This window comes from Ischnura elegans, chromosome 7, assembly GCF_921293095.1.
Source record: "Ischnura elegans chromosome 7, ioIscEleg1.1, whole genome shotgun sequence".
Classification (NCBI taxonomy): Eukaryota; Metazoa; Arthropoda; class Insecta; order Odonata; family Coenagrionidae; genus Ischnura; species Ischnura elegans.
The window spans coordinates 36,169,012-36,196,647 of NC_060252.1; the positions used below are offsets into that span (position 1 = coordinate 36,169,012).

At 40.6% G+C, this 27,636-nt stretch overlaps 1 protein-coding gene across 2 annotated transcripts in view; it reads right to left on the reverse strand.

The window, feature by feature from the left end:
- Positions 1-771: 771 nt before the first annotated feature.
- The window catches only part of LOC124162463, a 35,096-nt gene continuing 8,231 nt past the window's right edge, over positions 772-27,636 (reverse strand). For both annotated transcript variants that reach the window (XM_046539004.1, XM_046539002.1), the window contains exons 7-10: positions 25,246-25,317; positions 23,807-23,923; positions 12,902-13,130; positions 772-1,214 (exon numbers count right to left, since the gene is read on the reverse strand). In XM_046539004.1, coding sequence (XP_046394960.1) covers positions 872-1,214; positions 12,902-13,130; positions 23,807-23,923; positions 25,246-25,317 — 761 coding nt within the window. In that variant the 3' untranslated portion in view covers positions 772-871. The remainder of the gene's footprint in view (positions 1,215-12,901; positions 13,131-23,806; positions 23,924-25,245; positions 25,318-27,636) is intronic.

Below are 27,636 nucleotides of genomic sequence, written 5' to 3' on the forward strand. Positions count from 1 at the left end.
CCAATAGGATACTTTCCTTCATTAAAGAAAACTAAAGGCATTGGTTGAGATTCATTACTCACCAGTAGTATATTCTTAATATACAAATTATTTGGTTGTAGAAATCCCAGTTTAGACGAATGTTACTGGTCAATTTAACCTCATTTGAAAAAGACCAGATTGGTGCCCACAAAATGCCACTCCACGTGACGTCACAGGGACCTAGATTCTATACAAGTTGTCAGGAGTTTTACATCGTCTGAGATTACCAATGCATGCATGAGGCAAAGAGCTCAGGGAAACATCTCTTAATAATCACCTATTAAGATTACCTAAGGTCGGAAAGTTTCCTTTGTTTGATAGGGTATTAATAATCCTTATCTAAGCCAAACACTACTTGCTAGCAGTGTATATCATAGCGGCGCTCATAGCCTCACACCAAGGTGGCCTCACACGGCGGCAGCAGGAACCAGAATGACATCACACGTCAAAGATTGGGCTTTTCTCTCTTCCTCTCATAAGTACTGGGCATAACACAGCAGACTTTCGCACCTGGTTGCATGAACGTTGCCTAATGAACATGCTGTATTCTTGCCCAGCATCTACACTCGGGAGCTTTCATTGCGAATATTATGTTTTGCCACACATACTTCAAGATTATGGCATTTTACCAATTATATTATGAGTAGACGAACTAATGTAGAGCAAATGCATGATTATATTAAATGAAATCTCTCATCAAGAGATGGACAGATTCAGCATCCTGAAGAGAAAGTAAACTATAAATTTTTAAGAAAAGTAGAAATTTTTATATAAAAAAATAACATTTTTATAAAACAGGCAGTATTAAACAATAAAACATTTCCTAAAAATAGACATCAGATTCAATAAGTCAATGGTATACAATTTGTCCACTCTTAGTGTCACTGCGTTCAAAACTTGAGAAGATTGCATCAGTTTTTCTCTGAATGGCAATTACTTCCCTTCTGAAATCAACATATGATTTCACATCTGTAGACAGTGTATGAGATGAGTCGTCTTCCTTCCACTTTGACAAGTTGTAAATGATGCAGTGTATCTCCTGGGAGAGGGCATCGGAGCAGTCCCCCAGGGTCATACATGACGGGTGACTCACTGCATCTGATTGCTTCGCACGATGGCCACATGATATTCTCCAAGACCCCGGGCACGCCTCCAATATGCTGTAAACCAGCAGCCGTAGGATTTCAGCTGACCTGAAAAGAAGTCTCACTTAAGTTATTTCAATTTAACTAGCACAATCCAGGGCACTTTTTATGTGCCACCTTCCTCTTCCCAGGTGGAGTGGTGCAGGAGACCTTTGCTGCAGGAGAAATCCTCATCATTATCATCCCAAGATTGATTTATGATCTTAGGTTTTCCCGGTGTATCAGGTGCAGAAAAGTTTCTTGGGTTTTCCACCAGTTGATGTTCTCCATGTCTCCTGAGGTTTTGAGCAGCTACTTGCTGTTCCACCTCAGCAACAAAAATGGCAGGAAAAGCACAACACGCAGTAACCAATCAGGTTACACCTGACCATGGATGGAGTGTACATATACACTTGCCAAATTCTGAAGAACGGCATTCAGGAGATCCCCTGAAGATGAAGAGCAAGTCGCTGCTCGCAATGTTGGGAGACATGGAGAACATCAATCTGCGGAAAACCAGAGAAACTTTTCTGCAATCTTAAGATTGGTTTGGTGCAGCTCTTCATTCCTCTCTCCTATCTGCCACCCTTTCCATAGAGACGTATCTTCCCTTTCCCTTCTTCTCTTTGACATCCTTAATAACTTGTCCTATGCAGTGGTGGATCTATGGGGGGAGCTATAGTCCCCCCCTTGAATCTCCAATTTACACTAGATAGTATGGTAATTTTGTTCGGACCCGCAATACTGCTGGTAGTCAACCCCCCACATAGCCCCTCCTTGTCCCTATCCTGGATCCGCCAGTGGTCCTATGTAACTCATTTGCGGCCATCCCATGCCCTTTTTCCCTTCCACCTGTCCTTCATATCTTCATAAACCTTAAAAAACCTAGCATGCCGGCATGGGAAAAAGCTCCACTTGGTGCCTGGCATGTCTGTACACTATAAGTGAAAGGGGTAGAGATTAAATCTGGCACTGAAGTCTGACCATAAGGAACAAATTCAGGAGCTAAAAGTTAACCTGATTGTGTGCAAACACAAGACTTATGCAGAGAATTATTCCAAGGGGAATATCTCTAATGAGTGAATAAGCAAGTGTGTGTTTGTGTTTTCCTGTTTTCCTTTTGTATGCATATTTGACTTTGATCATTGAAACAATAGATGCTTTGCTCGGGCAAAATTAGCCCAAACAAACAAAAACTTTTTTCATTACGAGACTAGACCACTAGCATCACATGCCCCATCCATATAGCTAAGCATGCACAACCTGAAACGACTAGTTGAAAACCATGTGATGTATGGGTTCCTCAGGTGATAATATAAACATTCTAAAGTCAGTGGTATGGGTTGATGTAGGGACCAATTGCCTCAATGATAAAGTGTATAAAAGACATATCTGTTCAAATATATGATACACATATCTTCATTTTTTATGTTAAAGTGTTCTACAGATTAAGGTAGGTTTGTATGGAGTATTTACAAAGTAGCCACTACTGGCAGTTTCCCCTCGCTTCATGGCCTTTCCTCTTGAATTCTCAATAAGGCCTTCTCCCTTCCATTCTATCAAAATTTCCTCTACTTTCTCTCCCTCGTTTACCCTGTATTCTTCCCCCACTAATATTGTTTTAAACATTCCCTCCCCTACCAGTAATCACTCAATCCAAACCATCTGTCTCCTACATATATTATCTAGAAGCTGCATCTCATCATCCACCATGTCCATCACTTACTAACAGCAGTATCATTTTTCCTCTAATGTGCTGCCAAAATACATATGTATGTGGTTGAATTACTTTATCTGCTCAATTTTTTGCCAACCTAATTTTATCTTGAGCCTCACATTCCTTTCTCATGATGCTTCTCAAATACCACATAACTTTGGTCTCATTGCGATAAATTCTCGTGCCATATTCTTCGCAATACTTTTCTAATGCATCTACTAGAGCTGGTGACCCTCTCGCTGACTGGCTAATCAATGCCTGATCATCCACAAACCTTAGTACATATTATGTATATCCCTCAATTTAATTCCTGCTTCCAACTTATCCCACACCTGCTTTACCATCTCCTCGGCGTACATGTTCAAAGGTAATGGCAATAGTACACAGCCTTGCCTAACTTGTCCACCCATATTCTCCATCCACCACCCACCCTAGCACGGTCTGGGCCATATACAGATTATGAATGAGTCGCCTTTCCCTCCAATCTATGCCTATTTTCTTAATAATATTCATTAGCTTTACCCAGTCCAATCTATCAAACGCTCTTTCAAAATCAACGAAGCAGGAATTCACTTATGTCATCATACGGCTGTACGAGACGGTCCGGAAGGTGCTGCCCCTCGGCGGGACGCCGAGGAACTCGGACGGACGAGCCAGTTGGGATAGTAACGCGCAGCCAGTCGCGCAGAATGTGTGTGGGTGACGGGAGTGTAGTGAGACGGTGCAGGTTTTGCTAGGGAAGAACCACACGAGTTGCTGTATCTAGCCGATATTAAAGTTCTAGTAGCATCTAAGTGAAAGTGTTTCCGTGTGTGCTTTGAAAATCCATGCTACCTCTCCTAATAACCCCTCGACCTCACAGTTCAGAAGTGGGATTGACCAGCGAGCTGAGGTGGAGTTGTTCGTGCACATCCAGCCATCAATAGATAGAACATCAAAAACCCCAGTGCGGACTGAGTAAGGTGAGAGAGTGTGGTTCTAGTTGTAGCAATGACCAGTCCGACGAATGCGTCGTGGGACGGCGAGTGTCGCGTTGGTAGCTTCAACGGGGTCCATTCTGCGGAAGGAAGGGACGCGACCGAATTGGCGGGAACATGTCGAGAGCAGGAGAGCGAGGCCGGCGTGGCCAGGGAGCGTAGTGAGATGCACCGAGAGGCTACCGCTAAGTGGGTTCTGCCTGCGTCGACGCCGTATGCCACGAGAGACAAGGCTAAGGAGGATATACAGGCAAGAGGACCCGGTGAGCAACCGCGCGAGGCTACTGTCGCGTGGCCTACGAAGGGCAGAGAACCGTCGTTTGGAAATTGGCGGAATCCTGTCGGAGAGAGTGGCGTCCTTAGAAGCGCAGCGGAGAGGGAACAAGCGCTCTTGCAACACGAGAGAGAATTGTTAGAGAGAGAAAGGAAACTTCTAGAACGTGAACGAGAGCTTTTAAATGGGCAATCGTTAGTTCTTGAGAAAAGTATGGTGGGTTATCGAGAAATAGCAGAGCAATTATTGCCGGAGTTTGAACCTTCGCTAACCCTGGGGTTCACGGCGGTACAGTGGGTCAGGCGAGTAGAGAGCATTGCATCAGCCTACGGATGGGACGAGTCGATGTTGTTAGCCCAATCCGTTAGTAAGTTACGCGGAGCGGCGAAACTATGGCTGAATAGCGTAGCCGAGGAAGTACACTCTTGGGAGGCGTTCAAAAAAGGACTATTATATTGTTTCCCATCAGTGGAGGACCAAGCCGACGTGCACTTGAGTCTTACAAAGAGAATAATGCAGCGTGGCGAGACGCATGAGTCATATGTTTACGCGATGAAGACTATCGCTAGGCGTGGTGAAGTAAATGAAGCCTCCCTTATCAAGTACATTCTAAATGGCATGTGGGATAAGGAACTAGTGAAGCTGCTGACTATGTGTGACTTTGAAGATGTAGAAGGACTATTACGCAAGATAAGACGATACGAGAGTGTCACTGATAGGGCCAAATTGGGAGATAGGGCAAACTTTCACAATCGACCTCCTGTGACCATTGACAAGAGGGATGAAGTCAAGGAAGTGAGGGGCGAAAGGACGCATACCCAGGGCGTTTGTTTCAATTGTGGAAAAGAGGGGCACCTCGATAGGGAGTGCCGAGTAGCTGCCCGTGAGAGAATTTGTTACCGGTGCAAGCAGACGGGACATATGCAGAAAGATTGTTTGCAGGCAACACCGAGAACGACCCAGAATGAGAAAAAGTGGAACATTAGGAAAATCACACGACCCAATTGCATCATAAAGGACGAGTACCACAAGTGGATAGAGATAAATGACGACAGGGTGGTTGGCTTCGTTGATTTAGGAAGCGATGTTGTCACCCTGAGAAGAGACGTTGCACAAGAACTAGGAGTCGAATATGAGGCGAGCCAAAAGCGTTTAGTTGGGTTTGGATCAGGGAGTTGTGAAGCTATTGGCACGAAATGAATGATCTTGAAAGTAGACAATGTGAATGTGGAAGTAGAGGTTTTAATTGTCCCAGAAAATTCTCAGGAGGATGCTATCATTGTAGGGCGGAGTGCCTTAGACCAACCAGGAATTCGGGTCGAAAAGGAGTTTGGGAGACTCACCATTTCCAGAGAAAACGCTGACCTTAGTAAAAGAAAGAATTCTCAAGTGCGGAAGGTGGAAGAGGAGTCACGGATCCAGAAAGACGAGATAGACATGAACGAGAACCTGATGACGCAAGACGAAGGGGCACTATGCGACCTCGTAAATAAATTCAGGGGATGTTTTGCTAAAAACTTAAGCGAGTTAGGCAAGGCGAACTTCACCAGCTTCAGCATTGACTTGAATGACGACAAACCCGTGACGTCACGTCCGTATCGTCTGCCTTACGCAAAAAGAGAGAGCATGCAAAAAGCGGTGGAGGAGCTGATGAGGATTGGAATAGTCCAAGCTTCTACATCAGAATATGCTAGCCCGGCTCTGTTGGTGAAAAAGGCAAATGGAGAGGACAGATTATGCATCGACTACAGAGGGCTGAACCAGAAGACCCGGAAGGAGAAGTTTCCCATGCCGGCGAATGATGAGCAGTTGGACAGCCTCGCGGGAAACCGTTATTTTTCCACTTTAGACTTCGCGTCGGGTTACTATCAGATACCAGTGGCGCCTCAGTCAAGGCATCTTACAGCGTTTGTGACGCTGGGAGGGTTGTTCGAGTTCAACAGTATGCCCTTTGGTCTGGTAAACGCACCAGCCGTGTTTAATCGGGCGATGAGACAAGTTGTCAGGAACACAAAACCAGGGGATGTGTTGATATATATGGATGATGTTCTGATACCGAGCAGAACCGTGAAGGAAGGACTTGAGAAGCTTGAAAGATTTCTAGAAGCACTCAAAGAGACAGGACTAACATTGAAGTTGGCGAAATGCGAATTCTTCAAGGAGCGCGTAGACTATTTGGGGTTCGAGATAAACGCAGATGGAATAAAACCAGGCGAACGAAAGATTCGAGCCGTGAGAGAGTTCAAGCGACCGGAAAATGTCCACGAAATCAGGCAATTCATTGGATTGGCCGGGTTCTTTAGAAGGTTTGTACCAAGATTTGCTGCGATTAGCCAACCGTTGACAAAATTCACAAAGAATGGAGTGGAGTTCAAGTGGAATGAGGAACAAGAGGTGGCATTCCAAGAACTCAAGACAAGACTGGTCGAAAGACCTATGCTGACGCTTTTTGATGTGAGTGCAAAGCATGAGGTTCACACAGATGCCAGCAAACATGGATTAGCAGGCATTCTTATGCAATCGCAAAATGAGGGACCATTGAGACCTGTGGCATACTACAGCCGACAAACAACGGATGCAGAAAAATCCTATCACAGCTACGAACTCGAAGCCTTAGCGGTAGTAGAGTCAGTTGACAAATTCAGGATGTACTTGTTGGATCGAATGTTCAAGGTAGTAACGGATTGTAATGCATTAAAGACGGCGATGACGAAGAGGGAGCTGTTGCCAAGAATCGCCAGGTGGTGGTTGAGACTACAGGAGTACGACTTCGAAATCGAATACCGACCAGGCAGGAGCATGAGTCACGTAGACGCCCTCAGCAGAAACCCGGTGGGGAAGGCGGTAGAACCTGAGATGGTTGACTCAAAAATATTCACCACCAGAATTCAGCAGGAGGATTGGCTGTTGACCATGCAGCTGCAAGATCCGAGTCTCCAGAAAATACATGCGACATTGAAAAAGCCAGCACAGACAAACGAGGATAAGCAAGTGCACCACTGATTATGTAGTAAGAGACCATCGAATATGTCGAAGAGTGGAGGGGGGAAGTCATTGGGTGGTCCCAAGAGATGCGATTTGGAGAATCATAAAGGGGAGCCATGATGACATGGGACATTACGGAGAAGAAAAGACTCTGGAACACCTGAGAAGATATTTCAGGTTCCCGAGGATGAGACAAAGGATAAAGAGATATATCGCAGCCTGTATCGAATGCGCGTACCACAAGAGACCAGGCGGAAAAAGGGAAGGAATACTGTACCCAACTAAGCGCGAGGGTACGCCTTTTCATACCGTTAATATAGATCACCTAGGACCGTTCCCTCGTAGCAAAAGAGGCAGTGAATACGTCCTCGCGTACCAAGACAATTTTACGAAGTTCATAGTACTACGAGCCGTGAAAAACACAAGGTCAAAACCAGTCTGTGAGGCCTTGAGTGAGATAGTTAGCTTGTTTGGTTGTCCGGACCGTATCATCTCGGATAGAGGAACGGCATATACGTCGAGAGAATTTGAGGAATTTTGCGAGGGGCATCAGATAAAACACATCAAGAACGCCACTGCGACGCCTAGGGCAAATGGACAAGTAGAGAGATCAAACGCCATAATTACTCGAGCTATCACTACGATGAATTCAACGGAGGATGGAAGTGATTGGGATGGGCGCTTGAAAGACATTCAATTTGCCATGAACTCGATGAAGAACAAGATGGTGGGAGCCAGTCCACATGAACTGTTGTTCGCGTACCGCCCGCGGAATGCGTTAAGGAACCGAGTTGTAGTGACATTGCAGGAAGATGAACATGAAGTGAGCAAAGAAGTGATAGAGGAGGTTAGGAAGGAAGCTTTAGGCAGGATGGTAACATGTCAGGAGAGGCAGAAGAAAAGGTTTGACGAAGCTCACAAGGAGCCAAGAAAATACGTGCGGGGAGAGTTAGTGTTAGTCGAGCGAGAAGCCCAGGCGACGGGAATGTCTCGAAAGCTAGCACCCAAATTTAAGGGACCATACAGGGTGGAGAAGGTATTCCCCAGGGATAGATATTTGCTGACAGACATCCCAGGAGCAGCCAGAACCCAGAGGAGGTTTCATTCGGTCTTTTGTGCAGATCGAATGAAACCATGGTGCCAATCGCCGCAAGACTACGACCCCGATGCTGTAGAAGAAGATGACAACCCACCCCCATGCAGCCTCGGAGACCAGGGAGCCCACGAGGAGATTCAAGAGGACCCCGATGCTGTAGAAGAAGATGACAACCCACCCCCATGCAGCCTCGGAGACCAGGGAGCCCACGAGCAGATTCAAGAGGACCCCGTTGCTGTAGAAGAAGATGACAACCCATCCCCATGCAGCCTCGGAGACCAGGGAGCCAACGAGCAGATTCAAGAGGAATCCGATGCTGTAGAAGAAGAGGTCAGCCAACCGCAAGATCGGGCCGAGGACGGCCCTGAAATCAGGAAAGGCCGACTGTCATCATACGGCTGTACGAGACGGTCCGGAAGGTGCTGCCCCTCGGCGGGACGCCGAGGAACTCGGACGGACGAGCCAGTTGGGATAGTAACGCGCAGCCAGTCGTGCAGAATGTGTGTGGGTGACGGGAGTGTAGAGAGATGGTGCAGGTTTTGCTAGGGAAGAACCACACGAGTTGCTGTATCTAGCCGATATTAAAGTTCTAGTTGCATCTAAGTGAAAGTGTTTCCGTGTGTGCTTTGAAAATCCATGCTACCTCTCCTAATAACCCCTCGACCTCACACTTACATACATATGTTTATATGCTAGGTAACTCTCCAGTAGGGATATCATTACCGTTATCGCTTCTCAAGTAGACTTTCCTTTTTTTCAAACCACACTGATCATCGCCCAAATACATGTACATGTTCGCCCTTGCCTCCAATCGCCTGTTTAACCCATTTAAGCCCACAATTCTGGACTCGATAATACCTCCAAATGCCCACAATTCCAAAAATGTTTTTTTAGTGTTTTGGATGTTAAATTTGCATTAAAATGTCACACAAGTGGCAAATAAACAAAAAACATTTACAATTTTAACCGTTAAAATTGTTTATCTGGTGAGGTCGAAAACGACCACTTGGGATAATGGGACATAAATTTACTCATTGTCAGCTCCCACTGATCCCTAATCTTTTTCTTTAGCTCACAAATAACATAACTCATTTTTAAACTAAATTTTCAAGCCTCTGACTTTATTTATTTCAAACAATGTTTAAATATTAACAGGCATTCATAATAATCATTTAAGTGTGGAATGGAATGAAGCATTTATCATTTAAGGGGACATTACACGTTTCACATGCAGTCACAGTTTTGTTTTTACAATGAACACAGTTTCTTCTCGGTTGAGCAGTTACCACTAAATGCCTCCCCAACTCTTTCTGACATTGACTTACTCTATTTTTTTTAAATGGACCACTGACCTTTCGTTTTGTACCATGGGTTTTGCAGAGTGAATCCACAGCCTGACGTAGAAACTCTAGCTTATCCCATCTACACCCATACGATCTACTAAGAAGCCATGCATTGTTCACGCAAACATCAATGGTCCAGAACTAAATAGGCATGTACCATTTTTTACCGCGCATTCCTATCTGATAATTGGAAATATGGTTATCCATTTGATCCACTCCACCCATATATCTGTTGTACATTTTAATTATATTTGGCTCAGGAATCTCAATTTTTCGTTTCTCCTTCAAGGAATACCGCGTTGCTTTCGATAAAGGCTCTACACCAAATTGGTTTGACATAAGTAAAACTGCATTATTATCTTTCCATTCCACTGCGATAATATTTCTTCCTTTTTCAACGCATTTGTCAATTGTTCCTCTTTCCATTTTTTTCATATCCTTCTTTGACGTGATGGTGCATTTTTCCATTCGATTTTCACGTACAGTACCAGTAGCACCTAATCCTCTTTCTGAGAGTTGTGAAATTACTTTAGAACTGGTAAAAAAATTGTGAAATAACAAGGAAAATTTAAATCCGGGGTATGAACTCTCCAATAAATCTACAAAACTGAAAATAACGGACCCTCCCAAGCCAAATTCTTTCTTGTTCTCACCATTTGAAGTATCTTTTCCCTGATATAACATAAATTGAAGACAATACCCTGATTTCAAAGCCAATGACCATGCTTTATAACCAAAACGTACCGGCTTTCCCTTCAAAAACTGTTTGCAGGAATGCTTTCCAAAGTACCTGATCATAGATTCTTCAATTGATGCAAAACTCTCTAATGGAGCAAATCGTATGAAAAGTTCATTGACTTTACTTACAAGTGGTCTAACCTTAGCAAACTTATCATTGACGTCCAAATTCAAATTATCACAAGCGTGAAAATGGCAAAATAGTTCATCGAATTGATTCCGTATCATGGTGTTTTTCACTAGCACATTTTCGGTGTCGGCTCTATTTTCCCAATACATTCTTCGGCGAGGGCATGAATTATAACCCGATAGAATTAAGGTCCCTATGAACGCGTATATATCATCATGATTCACATGGAGGGAACTGTTTTTCTGAGAAGAATACATTGAAGTGTGTTTCACCAAACCTTCGACAATTTCTTCATTAAGAAATAGTTTCAGGAAGTCAATTGCCTCGGAGTGTTCCGAGATCGTGAGAGGAGGGAGAAAACATTTTTCTTCAGGCACTGGTATAGAATCCACATCACTTTATCTCCCTGGACCCATTCACATACTTTAAGCTTCTTAAAAGCACTTGCACTTTCGTCATGTGGTATGTCATCACTCCTATCCTCACGGTCACTGAAACGCACTTCCACCGGAGCCGTTAACTGGTTACGATTCAATCTATTGGGGTCAAAATCGTCCTCATCTCCAGAATCTTCATCAGTTTCATCACATGTTTGGATAGGAGGCAATATATAAATTGAATCAGGAATATCATCCTCACTCAAGCGCTCACACTGCTCTATTATTTCTGCGGTGGTGAGGCATTTCCCTCTAAACAGAACAGAAAACACGTAGGTACATAGCTGTAGGTTATGAACATAGGAACATAAAACTAATAGGCTGTACGAAAGTAAAAATATGCAACTAAGCATTTACAGAGTTTTAATCTTTCAGAGTGGTGGGCAGTCTTAAACCCATAGGCAAAAACATCGGGGCAACGAATCCTTCATCTCACGATTCGCTACGGAAAATAAGCAAGCAGAGCATGCATTATCCCAAGTGGTCGAAAACGACCACTCATAGATAAATAGGCTCTAGGCTCAATAGAACTCTAGATAAACATGTAATTCGCTGGTATACAATAAAACAGGCTATCTATTTTATGAAATACATGTTTGTTTAGTGCTTAAATAAAAAATGGAAAACTTACCGAGACATTTTTCCTGACATGCCAATGTAGAATAGACTTCCCGAAGTTCACGAGGCTGATCTCTCTACCACACTGACTAAATTGCGAGATCTCAACCCCACATAGTTCCGAGAAGTCAAATGTTACATTTAAGTTACATTGTAGGTACATTGGTGGATTGCCGGCGTGTAGAACAAAAAAAATCCCCCAAGGTCGTTTTCGACCGCTTGGGATAAAATGATACCCTGGTCGTTTTCGACCGCTTGGGCTTAAATGGGTTAAAATCCTCAGCATAACTTTTTCTGCAATCGATATTGGGATATTAGTCCCGTAGTTTCTGCATTCTACACCTTTCTTTTTTGGCAGCGGAATTAGAACCATTTTCACAAAATCCTATGGGCAACATTCCTTCTCATCGATCCTGCTAGTTTGAAATACATACCCTCTCATACAATCCCTTCTTCGATTCATCTGATTTTGTTTACCCACACTCATAGGCGGATCCAGGGGGGGGGCACGGGGGCACGTGCCCCCCCCCCCAGACCCTTAAAAATATGCTAGATTTTTAATACGGGCCCATTATCATTTCGTTCGTTTTGCATAACAAGGTATCCTTGTGCCCCCCCCTGAACAAAATCCTGGATACGGCCTTGCTTGTGCCCCTCCCAGAAAGAAATCCTGGATCCGCCCCTGCCCACACTGCTTTGTAGACTTCATATCACAAATGGCTCTCTTGATTTCCACATCTAAGATCATCCTCCTCCATTGAACTTTCCTCCATAAAATTTAATCTTTTCAACCAGTTACAGCAGTCATAAAGATTCTCAACAACCTCCTTCCACCTAGTCTGAGCCTCATCCTATTTGGTTAGCATTCTTCCATCTTTAGCCTTAATTGTTGACATGCCTCTTTACCTTGGCATACTACTCACCATATTGCCATATAAAAAATATACAACAGGCTACCGTATGATATTAAATGTCTTCCACCTACACCATTCAAGAATGCTTTGAAGAAATATTTAATAGAAAATAACTACTATAGCCTGAAGGATTTTATGTTGGGCTCGGAGTAATCTTTGCCCATCAACCACTAAAATTTTAACTTTTTTTCTTTTATCTGTAAAAATTGTAAATGTTATATCACTTCATTTATTTGTAACTATTACTTTAATTATTTACTTTATTTTGACGACTTCCAATGTCACCGGAACATGTGATCTCAAGGAACAATAAAAATTATTATTATTATTAAAGCTACCCCTCGCTGATTTTGCTCCTCAACACTTTAGAATAACCTAGTATCCATCACTCCAGTGAGTAACAGTAAAGTAATTAACATTTGGCATCAATTACCTTCAGATTGAAGTCCTGCATTCAATATCATTTCCTTTTTTCCAGTGATTGAGACATCACTGCCTTTGAAAATAAAAAAAATATTTCCACTCACCTAGCATACACGTGCATTTCACATCCGTCAGCTGACTGAATCACTTGGATGAGGCTACCAGCCAGGACAGCACATCCATTGCCTGAATGCACAAAGAAATTGTTTCCTGCTGATGGCAGAGAGAATCCAACACCATCACTGAGAAGTTCCTCCACCGTTCTCGAAGATGTTCCCATTGTCACAGCAAGCATGATTTTCTCGCTTACCGAAATAATGCTCATAGCATACACTATAAAAAATACTTCAATTATACGCAGATAGTAATAACTTAAGGGAAATAAAACCCACATACACTGGAGTGGTGCACATTATTATAACATCTTAACTAAAATCAAGGACCCGCACAAAAATAAGTCTATAGTCAATAACATCCAAGTTTATCAAATTATTTATCTTTTGACCAACCTCTATCTTAAATATATTTACATATTGACCTATTCAGCTTGGTCAAATGATTAATCAATTCATTTCTCTGCCACCATTTCAGGAAATGTGTTGTTATCGTAACTTTCAAGTTCAAAATTTAAGCTCTGTACCTCTGAAAAAATAGGGACATACAAAACGTTATTAGTTCACTGCCGGTTTTACCATATTTGTCGATGTAGTTTCTATTCCAAAACCATGAAGATGGGAATCAACTTTCTGCAATGTTGGTAGAGAAGTAAGCTAATTAATTTTGATCAAAGCTCAAGAAATAGAGATATACCTTCAAAACCAGAGTTGTATACATGATCAATTGAAATTATGTATTTTAGTCTATCAAAATTTGGGAAAAAAGTTAAGCGAAAAAACCTTAATTTGATATTTTTACACCTTACACAAAAAAAATGTATTAAATTGACAGGTGCTCACTTGATTCAGGAATGGGCCCCTCTAAGGTGCCCAGAATATTTTCATTATTTAAGAGGGGAGGCGATAGAAAATATTCTTAAAGCTACAATTATAATAAATCTATTAAAACATATTATTCATCAAATTGTGGTATTATGAACCAGTCTTCTGGTTCCATGTAGATAACATTTATTGGTTAATGTCTGCAACACAAGTGCTTTCCGAATTGTGATATCTGTTTCTTCGATTAACTGACTATATGTAGTATCATAGAGTAAGTATATTCTAGAGGGCTCACGGCATAGGGGGAAATCGTATCGACGGTTTTAATTCTCAAAAAGCGGGAAGATGGCACGACAGTAGCTAGCCAGAGGCGAGAGGGTCTTTTTCTTCAAGGTCAACTCGCCTATCCTCTTCCCTTCCCGCTCCCCCTCTTCCTGACTCAGTCCCCCGAGCCCCAAGCATCGAAGGAAGGGAACAAGATGTTTATATCGGCCTGATAGAGCATAGGAGGACAGGCGGCGCACAATGGCCCAGATCGCGAAAAAGTTGGACAAAAATCAGATTTTCGTTGGATGTCTTTGAAAATTGCTCTTTACACGTTTTTTGGCATGCTATTTTCATTTCTGCAGTTATTTTCACGAAAAAATATTATTTTAGGCGATACGTGGAACTTTAACTTATTAACTGGCCAATTGTAACGCTGACTGCATAGACGAACCCAAATCATGATAAAACATGAAAATAAATGATAATTAGTTATAAAGTATGAGTTAATGATCTTTGAAAGTAGTCAATAAACAAAAAAGGCTAAAAGTAGGGTTTTTGGGTTCATTGACTTACGTTAAAGAGGTGCGATTTCCAGATTTCGAGAGGTTCTTCTGTATGGACTAAAAGTAATTTTTAAATAAATGTCAAAATAGTATTTAAGTGACTCTTTCATTCTCATATAAGCATGGTTAATGATTTATAACTTTACGAATTATGTATTATAATTATTCATCATCAGATTCTTCTCAATCCCACCCATCCCTCTCCTCTTCGCATTCGCTCGCAGAATTTTGAGACTCATGCAAGACCAAGAGATCACGAACCTCCTGCGAAAGATCTTAAAGGCCCCGACATTTGTTCAGTCAGTTCCTCATGTGCTAATAAAAGGGTCCGATGTCAGGATCAGTCACCGGAAAATATTCTCATTCGGATGAATTCGAGATATTTTTCTCGCGTAATGCTCGCGGTATTTTCTAATATCTTTATGGCGAGATTCCTGGGCTTCCTCTGACAGTTCTCCATTAGGAAGAAGAGCCAACTCGATAACATCTGCACCATGTAGAAATACTTCGTGCTCCATGGGTGGCATGTAAAACCATCCATAATGTCTCACAAAATTATCCGCTGTATCTAAGCAGAACTTCTTAAATTTTACCGGATCAATCAAAAATCCGCAAGACAGAGATCTCAAACTAGTTGAGAATTGAAAGATTAACTCTTCTTCTACTCCTGCAAATTAATTGACTTCAAGCAGCTTCGTTTTCCTAATTTTGGAGCGCGTAGTAACATCAGTGAATTGGTTACTTAGCCTACCCCCTTGTATATCGGAAGTACCTGTTAAAAAATAAGACTACTAGAACAATATCCCAGGGGACCCCATGTCACCATTAAAATACTAGGAAAATACGAACCCGAGGTGCTTGGAAGGTTGCGAAATACATCAGGGAAATCAACAATTTTGTCCAACCATTTGCCATTCCTCTAAAAAACAAAAGAGATTGATCGTGAACTAGCTCACCATCTTCTCTCGTCGGAATAAAGAAATTTCATGTTCAAAAAATTAATAAGCTCAAGTTTTGCCTTTCATCTACGTGTAATCTGAAACAACCCCCTAGATATGCATTCAAATTCCTTTTTCGAGCAACTATGGTTTTCTCTTTTTTCTCCAGCATTTTTCCGTGCAGTTCTCGCCGCGTAAAAGTCCATGAAATTTTTGACAGTCAACAATAATTACACAGATTTGTAAAAAGCTACACAACAGTCTTCTTCCTACAAAGTTTAAATATAAAATAGAAGGGAAAATATGAAAAATAGTGCTGTGCATCGTCTCAGACCAATTTAAAAAAACGGAAACTAGAAACGGAAATAAATGAAACATAGTATGCCTACTCGTATGTGGTTGTCAGGAACTAATAAATCACTGAATCACATTTCTTTAGTTATCACAACACTATAACTTCTGTGTGAGATCACTGTTAAACACAAAAACTGTGGCCAAAATAGGACTTCTCAATTAGTAATGGGTATGTGTTCACATCGGCAGAAAAGGAGAAACTGAAGGGTAACAAAATGTTTTGACCGCTATTTGGACGGGGTTAAAAAGAAGAGCCATGAAAATGTGGCTATTCCCCCAGATAACTTGTAGGGGTAGGGTTGGACCCGTAAAGAGAATGTGAAATGTTTAGATTTTGTGCGAAAATGCAATGCCATGAAATAGCGGCGGACCTGCAATACAACCCGTCCAAAAGGAGGCGGGTGGAGGGTAAAGACCTCATCTATTAACAAGTGTAGCTTCAATTGCAAGTCAGACCACCTCTAGGAAATTAACTCAAGTTGGGTGGTGCTCCAAGTTAAGATAACATAAGGTCCCGACTAAGGACCACTTCCCACGTCCCTAAGGTCCGGCATGTGTTCGGGTGACGGGTCTCTTGCCACTTCGGATTGAAAGAAAGGGAAGCCGGTAGTAGATTTTCCCATTAGCAGTGCATGTAGCCTATCGTATTTACTTCAATATATCACCAAAACGCAATTGAAGTCGTTCTGAGAAGCGATCGAATACAATACAATTAACGCTAAAGACCTGAAAAGGAGGAAACCGGTTGGATTTTTAATGCATACTGTGTGGAATACAACAAAGTTTATTTTTGTGTCCATAATATATATTTTATTAAATAAAATGCTCATTTGCAAACTTTGTTGTATTCCACACAGTATGCATTAAAAACCCAACCGGTTTCCTTCTTTTCAGGTCATTAGCGTTATCGTAAACCTCTAGATAAATACCTGAAAATATCGAAACCGGTTGAGTTTTTTCATTAATACTGTATTGAATACTAAATGGCTTAGTTTTGAATTTATAATGTCACCATACCGCGAAGTGAGTTCACAAAACATAATTTCAAATGTATATATACGTTCGTGATCGTCTATTTCATCGACTGGTGTGGTCCTAAAAGTAAAAATGAGCAAAAATTGGTCTCGATAGGCGATGGAAACTCTCAACCAGGAAATCCGTAATAATGAGTTGATATTTAATAAGAAGGAAGCTATCTTTAGAATTGCAATACTAGGAGGGGAGTTTTGGAAATAATAAAAGATTTACTTAAGATATCGAGACCGAATTCTACAGGTTATCTTTGTGGCGTGCATGCAATCCGAGCGAGCGAGCAGCTGGAGAAATGACTAATATGAAATGACGATTATACCTGTGAAACACTACAGCTGCCCGTTTCTATCACTATTATTTTAGGATAAGGGCCTTATTTTAGCAACTGCTAGATTAGGAGAGGAAAAATGTATTTAAATGCACGTTTACGGCACTAATCATAACATCTTCTCAACCACAATATCCATCTAATTATTAATAATATATTCACCACGGGAATAAACTGCGTCACGTTTGTATCCTGCCGTTTCATTCTGCCCCCAACCTTGCTGATAAGGGACATGCAAATATCCTCACTTATCGTCAATTATTATCGATAATATACGGGAACATCGGCGACCAACTCCTTTTCCATCATTTTTAGCATCCTTATTCCAACCATTCATACCCCCTTTTCCAGCCAATGCCAAGCTCAGCATTTCTTCTGTTTTCTTTTTTTCGCCTCTTCAATATTCAAAAGGCCTGTTCAGACAATTTCGCTTGCTAAAAAAGACAGAATCCTTCACTTCCATAAGCTTCCAAATTTGTTTACATAAATATCGTCTTTTTCCTTTTCGTCCAAATGATATGCATCGTGGGATACCCCCGTCCAGTTGCATCAAAATATTTGCACCGTTTGACCGTGGGACACCGGCTTAACCTATGTGGCCTCTGTTTCAGCGCTAGGCGATGCTTTCTGTCAAGGGCCCTGTGAATTGTTGGTTTCATCCTATTGGATGAAAATTTAGAACCTGCCCTATCCATTTGGACAAAACGGTGTTTTGTACAAATGATAGTACCAAAAGCCAGTTGGATGAAATTTTGACGGTGGGACAGGGTGCGCGTTAGTTGCATTAAATTTTGATGCAAATTTGACCGTGGGATATCGCACAGTGGGCGGAAATCGGAAAAAGCCGGACAAAATTACAAAATGACTTTTTTTGAGTTATAAACTTCGCAGGTATACTCAAAACTGATTGAAATTTAAGGATATGCAATTCATTTGACAAAGATCCTACCCGATTCTGAGATACACAGGCTTAAACGTGAGCAACGTTCCATGAAAACGCCCGTCTTCAATTTTCTCTGAAAATCTTCCAAAGTATGTAGAAGGTGAAGTTGTAGGTGGATTCTTGCGGAATAAAAAACCACATAATCTATTGGCATGGTGTTCTTTCATTAATCTGCGCACATCGATGAAATTTTGACGGTGGGACAGGGTGCGCGTTAGTTGCATTAAATTTTGATGCAAATTTGACCGTGGGATATCGCACAGTGGGCGGAAATCGGAAAAAGCCGGACAAAATTACAAAATGACTTTTTTTGAGTTATAAACTTCGCAGGTATACTCAAAACTGATTGAAATTTAAGGATATGCAATTCATTTGACAAAGATCCTAACCGATTCTGAGAAACACAGGCTTAAACGTGAGCAACGTTCCATGAAAACGCCCGTCTTCAATTTTCTCTGAAAATCTTCCAAAGTATGTAGAAGGTGAAGTTGTAGGTGGATTCTTGCGGAATAAAAAACCACATAATCTATTGGCATGGTGTTCTTTCATTAATCTGCGCACATCGGGAGTTGGATTAGCCGCGACGTGGTAATGTTATTGAAACTGTATGGGTTTTAACGCACAGCATTCACCGTTTTTATGCTTTTATTCAAGACACCGATTCTCAAATGGTCTGTGGTGAAGACAGTGGAAGTATTTTAGCCGAGGTGAGTGCACGTTTCATTGCAGTTCATTTCGTTTTCACTGGATACGATCGAAGACTATGCTTCTTTTAAAAGCATTCACACTTCGAAAAAGTGACTTGTTTTCCCGGGAATCATACAAAAGACCTACCAGAAAGATACCAGCTGAGACTGTTATACCTTCTGTACTCTCCGATCCCTCACCCCCAGGGTTTTATTGCGAAAACGGACGTTTTATGACACCGCGGAGCTGTGTCTAAGACCGTCTTAACGGGGTATGTCTACGGGAACATCTAATAAGAATATTTGTATAAATTTGTACTATTTCAAATTTCTCTAAAACATCAAGCCTTGTGCCATTACTGAAGGGGTGAAGAAAATTATGGTTGAAAATGACAAGAATGAAAAGTCGGTACCAAATGTTTGGCGAGAAGTGATGTTTCATCCCAATTTCCTGCACTTTCTATGTTCTTTCATTCTGATAATAAAACTTCTGCCTGTTTGACCAATGAAACTCAAGTTGCATGATTCACAATTAACTTTGTAAATGCCGGATTGATGGATGGGTTCTATTTTGTCTTTGTCACGACACAGAACTTCACCGAGAGTGCAAGGGTTGTAGAAAGAAACATAGAATTTATTTTTGGGGAATTTGTTTGCAAGCCTGTTGGAAAGGTCTCCCACAAAAAATGACCGGCACCAATTTTTAGAATTCTCTGTGATGGGGGAAGGGAGCAAAGCTGAGAAATAGCTCGCGTTTTCATCTTTCTCTGAAGGATTTTAGTTTAAGTATTTAAGCTGTAGCCATTTGAAATTGCAATTGATTTCATTGTGGAAAGTTCACGATTGAAATTGACTGCATTTAAAGGTAGATTGACCTATCTATGTAACATTACATTGAATGTAACATTTTGCGATGCATGAGATCTTATTACGGATTAGCACACTGTTCTTTTTTTCTGCTTTGGAAATAATCAAATCTCCTTCGTTTATCTTCTAATTGATTGATCAAAATCAACTTGTTTGTGATTAATTTTCATACGGTGAGATTTACTTGGATTAGCAAAAGTAATATAATTATATATATCGCACAATTTTGTTTTCCTACATTCTCGCGCCGGAGGGCTACTTTCACGTCGACTCCGTCAAAATTTTTTTACATCAGATGGAAGTCTTTTAACCTTCTAAAAACACATCACTAGTGTTTACTCGTCAGGACATGAGTCCCCAACAATGGAGGAAAATGAGGATTACACCTCGGGAAAATCATTGCTAGGTGACATTTCAGCCACTCAAGAGGAAGTATCTCCGGAAAGGCTCGTCAATAGGTCTGTTACAGTTCGAAGTTTGGACTTAAAACTTTATGTTGCATGATCTCTGCCTTCTCTTCGGGTTTCCACCGCGTCCGTTGCCTTTTGGCGAGAACAGTTTCGACAAAAGCCAACGGACGCGGTGGAAACCCGAAGAGAATGCAGAGATAATCTGATCAACGCCGCGAAAATCTTCGAACCTACTTTATGTTGCAAGATTATAATAAATCCTGTATTAGTGTTGAAAATCTGTATTTAAATGAATAACTCATCATCAAAGACAAAAAAATAGGTTTTGGTTTGTTAAATTGTGTACGAAAAGCAATCAATATCTAATATACATAGAATCAAATGTTTTATAACAATTAATGAATGGACAACTCAAGATTCTAACACGATAACATATTTTAGCCTACGGATTAGGATTCCCCATGAGGCCTACGAAGCAAATTTTGCTTGCAGTTTCGATTCACAAAACTGCATAATAAGAGGTTTAATTCCGAAAAAGGGGAGGGCGTATAATTTTGAATCGTCATATTTTTCTAGTGCCGCAACAACTTACAATCGGAATATGCCAAAAATACTCCATTCGATATTCCTGTATAAATGCTCACCGCGTAAAATGTATCTTTGGATATTTAGTTTTTCGGCCCCTGGGAGAAGGGATTCATTCATATAATGAGGCAAGAATTTAAGCAATGAGTGAACCCGGGCTCAATTGCAGCCGCTATTTGTTTTACTTTTAAGAACCTCAACTAAATGCTAACGCTTAAAACAAAACTTTCCTCAAACGACAATGCGTCTTGTTATTGACGAGACGACGATTATCACAACTATGATCAGAATAAGGTCTCAAGGAAAGACAAAAACATGCATTAGATGATCCTCTGCCTCATACGTAAGACCCGAAGTAGAAAAATGGTAGAGCCGAAAGAAACCTTTCCATTTTCGACGTGGTAACAGAATGGGCCATTACTCATCCCGCTATCGAGCAAACAAATCAAGGTCACCGACCACCCCTATTCCCAAAAATGCTACTGCTGATCCATACCTCTTTGTGTTCGTTTGAAGCTGCGCGCTTAAGAATTCATTACCAAATACTTTTAAGCTTTGGCTACCAACTGTGGTGAAGAGGCTATGACCGTTAGCGAAAGGCAAACAGTGCATTGTTTTTCAGTGTAGGGATCCTATCTCGCATTCCTATTTTATTGTAATATTCCGGCACTTGGTGTTGTAAATAACATTTACACTTCACCAAAGTGAGGTATTTCATAACTGAAGTTCTGAAGCACACCACTCGAAATGTATTTCATTCTATATGTTGGTTGTTCAATGAAGCGATGAACATCAATAAGATTTATAAGTCTCTTGAAGGGAAAAAATCTTCCCTCACGGAAAATCTCTTGCTCGTCAAAACAACAGCTCACCTCGCCAACCTATCTGATGGCAAAACGATATCCTTGGGAGGCGGAAGCTTTCAGCGTGGACCCAGGCCAGAAAGGAAAGCCTGACGAGGTGCGTTCATTAAAAATTCATAACTCCCCTTGTAATCGAGATAAAGTTACAATTCTTTCACAAAAAATAAATTTATAGTTTTGTTCAAATTTCATACGCAGCATATATGGACCTATATCGTAAGATACGAAAGTTAGCAGGCGATTGATTTTTACCCTGCAAAATTCCATATTTTTCGTCCGAAAGATATATAAACACACATAACAACGTTGAAACTGAGTTATGAACAAATTAAAGTTTACCAGTATGGAAAAAAATGTACTATAAACATTTCCTGCAAGTTTCAACTTTATACTAAGAACAGTCTGCCGGAAAATGGATTAGGAATATAAACTCGGAAAAGTCAAGTAACTAGCCGAAATTCGATAAAATATTTTTTATAACAATTGTTATAAACAAAATCGAATAATTAATGTCTCCACTTAACGTAGCAACCCTTTCTGCTTCAGAATATATTTTTAGACTTGTGGAACGAGCAAATTAAAAAAATTGCCAAAATTCTTCTAGTGACATCTGGTTAATCGCTCTAGAACTACACCAAAAACGTATACGATTTTTGTACGTGTGGTGAGCTCTCTATATATACTTACTCTATGGTAGTATACTAGGCCTCTCACTAAAATACATGCCATCTCCCAATTAGTGTGCCCGGATTGTAATTGGTTTCCTCTGTAAGCCCATTTACAAAAATGTACAGCTTAGGAAGTAAAAGAAAAATTACAACTGTACAGTAGACTCCCGAATATCCAGCTACCGTTTTATCCATGTTGCGGATTATCCATGCATGATTTTCACACTCATTTAATGTTTTCCGTGACCTTTATAAAAAAAATCGGACGCAAAATTACCAGAATACTGCATTTTAATACTAGGCTAAACTGAGTTAATAATTTTCATTAGAATCCTCTCCATAAAACAGAATTACCGTATATGTCTGAATATAGTCCCCCTTTTTTTTTCAAAAATTGCCCATGGTAAAAATAAAGGGGGGGGACTATATTCAAATGCATTTTTTTTTCACTTTTCCAGAAACTGAAGCCTCAAAATTAGGGGAGGGGGGGACTACATTCAGAGGGGGACTATATTTGGAAATATGGTATTTTATTCACTTGCTGACAAGGAATGTTTCAAGTTTACATGGTCTGCTCTAGTATTGAAACAGACGATAAGCGACGGGAAAAATATCTTTATTAATTTAAAAGATTCTTCAACTGTTAACCAATCGTAAGTTAAGAAAAATGTTATCCACAATCTTTACATGCATGCTTCATATCGCAAATGAGCAATTATTGCTGTGGTCTTGCATGCGGTTGAATACAGCCCAAGGGAACTGGAGATTTTGTCGAACTCAGGCATGTTAACACCGTGACCATTCAAGATTAAACTGGAGTGGAAGGGATTTGTAGAAGTGAAGTCAGTGGGAGAAGTGGAAGCAGAGAAGAAGGAAGTAGAGATTGCATGAGTCAAAGCCAGGCACTCGCCGGCGTGGACAGCCTAGCACCCCTGCTGCACCATGGCACAATCGCGTGCTAGCTGCATTCACAGGAGCTCCATGTACTGTTTTCCAAGCCTCGTAGTGTGCGAACATGCTCCGTGATCACATATCCGTGTTTTGCGGCAGTTGCAACCCGGGCAACTTGTGCGAGACGCGATTACATGGCGTGGTGCCCGACAGTGTAGTTACCAACGTCACACAAAGGTTTTGAAGCAACTGTGCAAACCACTCTTCTGTATCAGTGGTCACACAGCCGCGGATATGTGGTTTTCGAAACCAGGTCTTTTATGGAGCAGTAGGAATAGGAGTACAACCATGTTATTGCCACTAAAAAGATTGCGGTCTGGCAAAGAAAGCTGTCAATGAGTGCGGGAAGCACTCGGAAATAACAGAATAAGTGCGTAAATAATAATAAATTGTTTGTCTTATGTAAATTATTGACATTATAAGACTTTAAAGTTTGGGTTATTTTTTTCCAATTATTCGTGCCGTCTCTCCCCATCATTAGCCTAGATAATCGAGAGTGTGCTGCAATTTCAAAAGTGTTTTCAAATGCCCACCTCTGCAGGTGCATAGGCCAAAGGGAGGGTGTATTTACAGAGCCAAAGGGAACAATTTCACACCTTCTAAAGGATCCACTTACAGAATTTTTTGTGCACGTCATCCTGGGAGAGCAGAGAATCATCCAGCACACCCCTGGCGGTAGTCTCAAAAAAGGGGAGCTCCTGAGTGTATGCATCACCCTCATCATCAGGAAAACCTGCATAACAATTGGGAAATGAAATTACACAGCAAAAAGATGTGAATCATCAATTCATTGTGTTTACTCATTAATAAGGTCCAAGCAGTGGCGCTGACTCCATGGGCCTTGAGGGGGCGCAAGCCCCCTCATAAATTCATTATGGGTGTGAGGAAAAAATGTGTCAGGCTTGTCGATTTTCCCTGGAGTGTCCAGATATCGAGATTCGAGTTATCAGGGTTCTAATTTTGATTATATGACTCTTCTAAAATGCTTAAAAAACTTAAAACACCCTACTTATAAAATTTCCTGGGACAAGATCCCCGGTTTGGGCCCCCCCAAATATTTTTTGTAAGTCAGCATCCCTCGGTCCAAGTAAGCACAATGTAATGAGTCATGTAAATCCTCCTTAACTCTTAAAAAAAAACTTTCATACAAGGTATGTGGAGTCAGCCATTTTGAAAACAGTCAATTGTTAAACAAATAGAGTAATATTTAGAAAAAGAAATCCACTTTCACCTACAAAAGAACATTAACTCTTTTCTCAAATATCAAGAAAAGTATAATGCATCCCTTGCTCCCACACACACACATAAGTACTAAAGAATGTCTCTCTTAACCCTTATTGCAACAGTGGGCCAATCTATTGGTCAGAGGGTAGAAGCTTAGAGTGCCATGAGCTGATCGATAAGCCAGGTGTTTTTTACCTCCCTTTTACTCCCCCCTTTATTTTTTGTGCTTCATGTAGCTTTTGCAACGGTTTTTTTAAGTATCTGTCACGCTTTAAAATATCCGTAAGTATTGAGAGCACATGAAAGAAATTAGCTCCAAAAAATCATATTACTTTATATTTAAAGTTTTAAATGCAAACCTACAAACCTGCCAAAAAAGCTCTGTACATTCATACTTTATGTCTTGCCATATCTGAAACTCCATTTTTGTTCATGCTCCCATGAATTTGTGCTTGAGGCCTCAGAATTATTTATGACTGTTTTGTTTTTGTTTCATGTTCTACAACCTTTCTATTGGATAAGCATCTACTCAACATCATAACATCCATCTTGTTCTCACCCTCAATCACCATAATGCCATGTTTCATCCCTTTTACCCTCACTTATAAAAAATGAAATTGTAAATGCGATTGATGTCATCAATGTATAAATAGAAAACCATAGCAATATTGAAACTGCCTAATGTTTCACCTCAAAGAGCTATTATCAAACACTTATCATTGCATGTACAGTGAGCTATTTTGAACAATTGACCTTGAGCATTCAAAAGATAAACAAGTCTGGGTTGAGTATGCATTTCATTTCTTACCTACGCATGCATGAAAAACTTACCCACACAATAAGATAGTCTTCCAAAGACACGTTTCCTAGATGACCACACAAACTCTGGGAATGGAAGCACAACTGAAAAAAAATCAACCACAAGGTAATACGTAACGGGCATAATAACCAGAGGAACACTCAAATTCCACCAATTATAAGTAAATAAATTCTGCTCACACACAAAGTCTACATAAAATATGGCACAAATATTTTTCAACTCTGCTGCAACTGACAACAATGTAATGTGAACTGGTAGCCATTATTTTAGACATTTTTTTATTATTTTTGAAAATAATAAATAGAACGTTGCATAAAACAAAACTGATAGATATGTACATCAGTCATAAACCAAGAGATAAGTTTCTGCTAATCCAGGAATACCATAAATGCCATTAGACAATAATTGAAAATATACCATTACCTAAATGCAGAAACAAATACTGAAAAATCATGAAGAATCTTTCACATAATAAAAACAAATATGAAATCATTGCCATCCTTACAAACACCATGAATTATGTATAATAAAATTCCACAGAGGAAAAATCATTTGCCTAATGTACATTACCTGACCTATACTGCCATTGAAAAACGCAAATTAGAACAACTTGCTTAGTGTTTCGGATAGACCAATGAAATTTGGAGGAATGGTACATCTTGGTATTCTTCACTGATCAATGTTAAACGGACTGCTGCTGGTGGAATAACTTTCGATATATATCGAATCTACGTCCTATTGTATTATTGTATTAGTACCTATTATTTTACACACTAGACATAATCCTTGTACACAACACAATTCTGAATCATTAGTGACCAATTCCCACTGAAGAGATGATTAGCATGGACAATGGCATGCACCTCAAACCGCCTAAAATACACCTGGATCCATTTTTTTCCCTTGTCACACATTAATCACAAGATATTACTCATGTCTTGATCCTGACTTATTCTTGACTCAGTCGCCATTTTGGTATTTCAAGACCTAAAAAAGTCCCATAGATTGCTCAGATTATACTCCACAGTTCATATGTTGAGTTCCAACTCAAACTGACTCGCCAAGTTCCAAGATGAATGGTGCCATTGCCACATGTTTTTGAAATGAAATATCTCTCATTAAAATACTTCTAGGTGTGACCTTGTACTCCAGTAGAGGTAGTTTTTGATGACCAAGAAACCATGAGCGACAAGAGTTCAGGCACAGAGATTATTCTGTAAACTTTGTGACCGAACGTCGTCACCATAACTACTCCAGCTCAAGTGAGTGGAGTTGAAGTTGGATTCAAATATCAAATTCTAACGTATAAAATGTGTTGTAACCATGGTCGGTAGTTGCATTTTGTATTAAAAGTGTGGAAATTACCATTTGTGTTATTTTATCATGGATAAAACTCTAAGTTAAACTAAACTTGAGCATAAGAACCTGAACCTCCAAGGTAGAATGTGGACTCAAAATTGAGTCAAGTTCTAGAATATAGCCCATAGATTATTGTTCGTGCCATATATTGCAAAGGGAGTCCAACGCTAAATTTGGCAAAATCACCACTCACTTGTTTTGTTGTGCCCCCATGTGGGTCGCTGATGAGTGATTTTGAACGTTGACGGCAATTTTTTAAAGTATACTGGGACTAGCCATGATGATAACTTAACAGATTCAACAGAATGCACGAATTGAGCAAAAATTCCCAGAGAAAAAATCATTTGCCTTGACTGGGATATGAACCTGGATCCCCCGATTTCCAGTCGAGTGCTTAAGCCAGTTAAGCTACCTAGGGATCATTCCACTCTGTGGAAATCCCAGTCAAGGTGAATTATTTTTTTTTGCTGTGCAAGTTTTGCCCCAAGTTGTCAAAACGAAATGGTCTTTAAATCCCTCGAAACCTGACCCAGGTTTTTCTTCCCTAAAAAGGAATTAACGAGATGGCATTCTCTTCCAAAAGAATCCCATCTCATCAACATTAGCAATTACTTGATGTGGGAAGGAGCCACTCTCAATCACAGCTCGGAGTACATGAGAAAATGCTGCAGCAACAGTACTATCAGCACTTGCAGGTTCACCTCATATAGCAGCACTAAAATACCAGCTAGCCGTTAAAAATTCTGAAACCAACCGGAGCTTCCCCTAAATGTCTCAGAGCAATCACCACCCACATAAATTCAAATATAATAAAGATTCAAGTAAAGCCACAGCTTTTGAAAAAAGTAATTTCCTGTGATAGAGGAACATCATTTGACTGTTTGTGATAAATCCAGGTAATTAGCAGTCTTTCTGAGAGTGTTAAGGTTATTTGATTAGGCTAACCCTGATAAAAATAAACTCCCCCATGGTGGGTAAAAGAAGGGTAGTAGCCACCATGGTGGGTAGTTACCCTTGCACTACCAACGCCCTACACTCCAAGG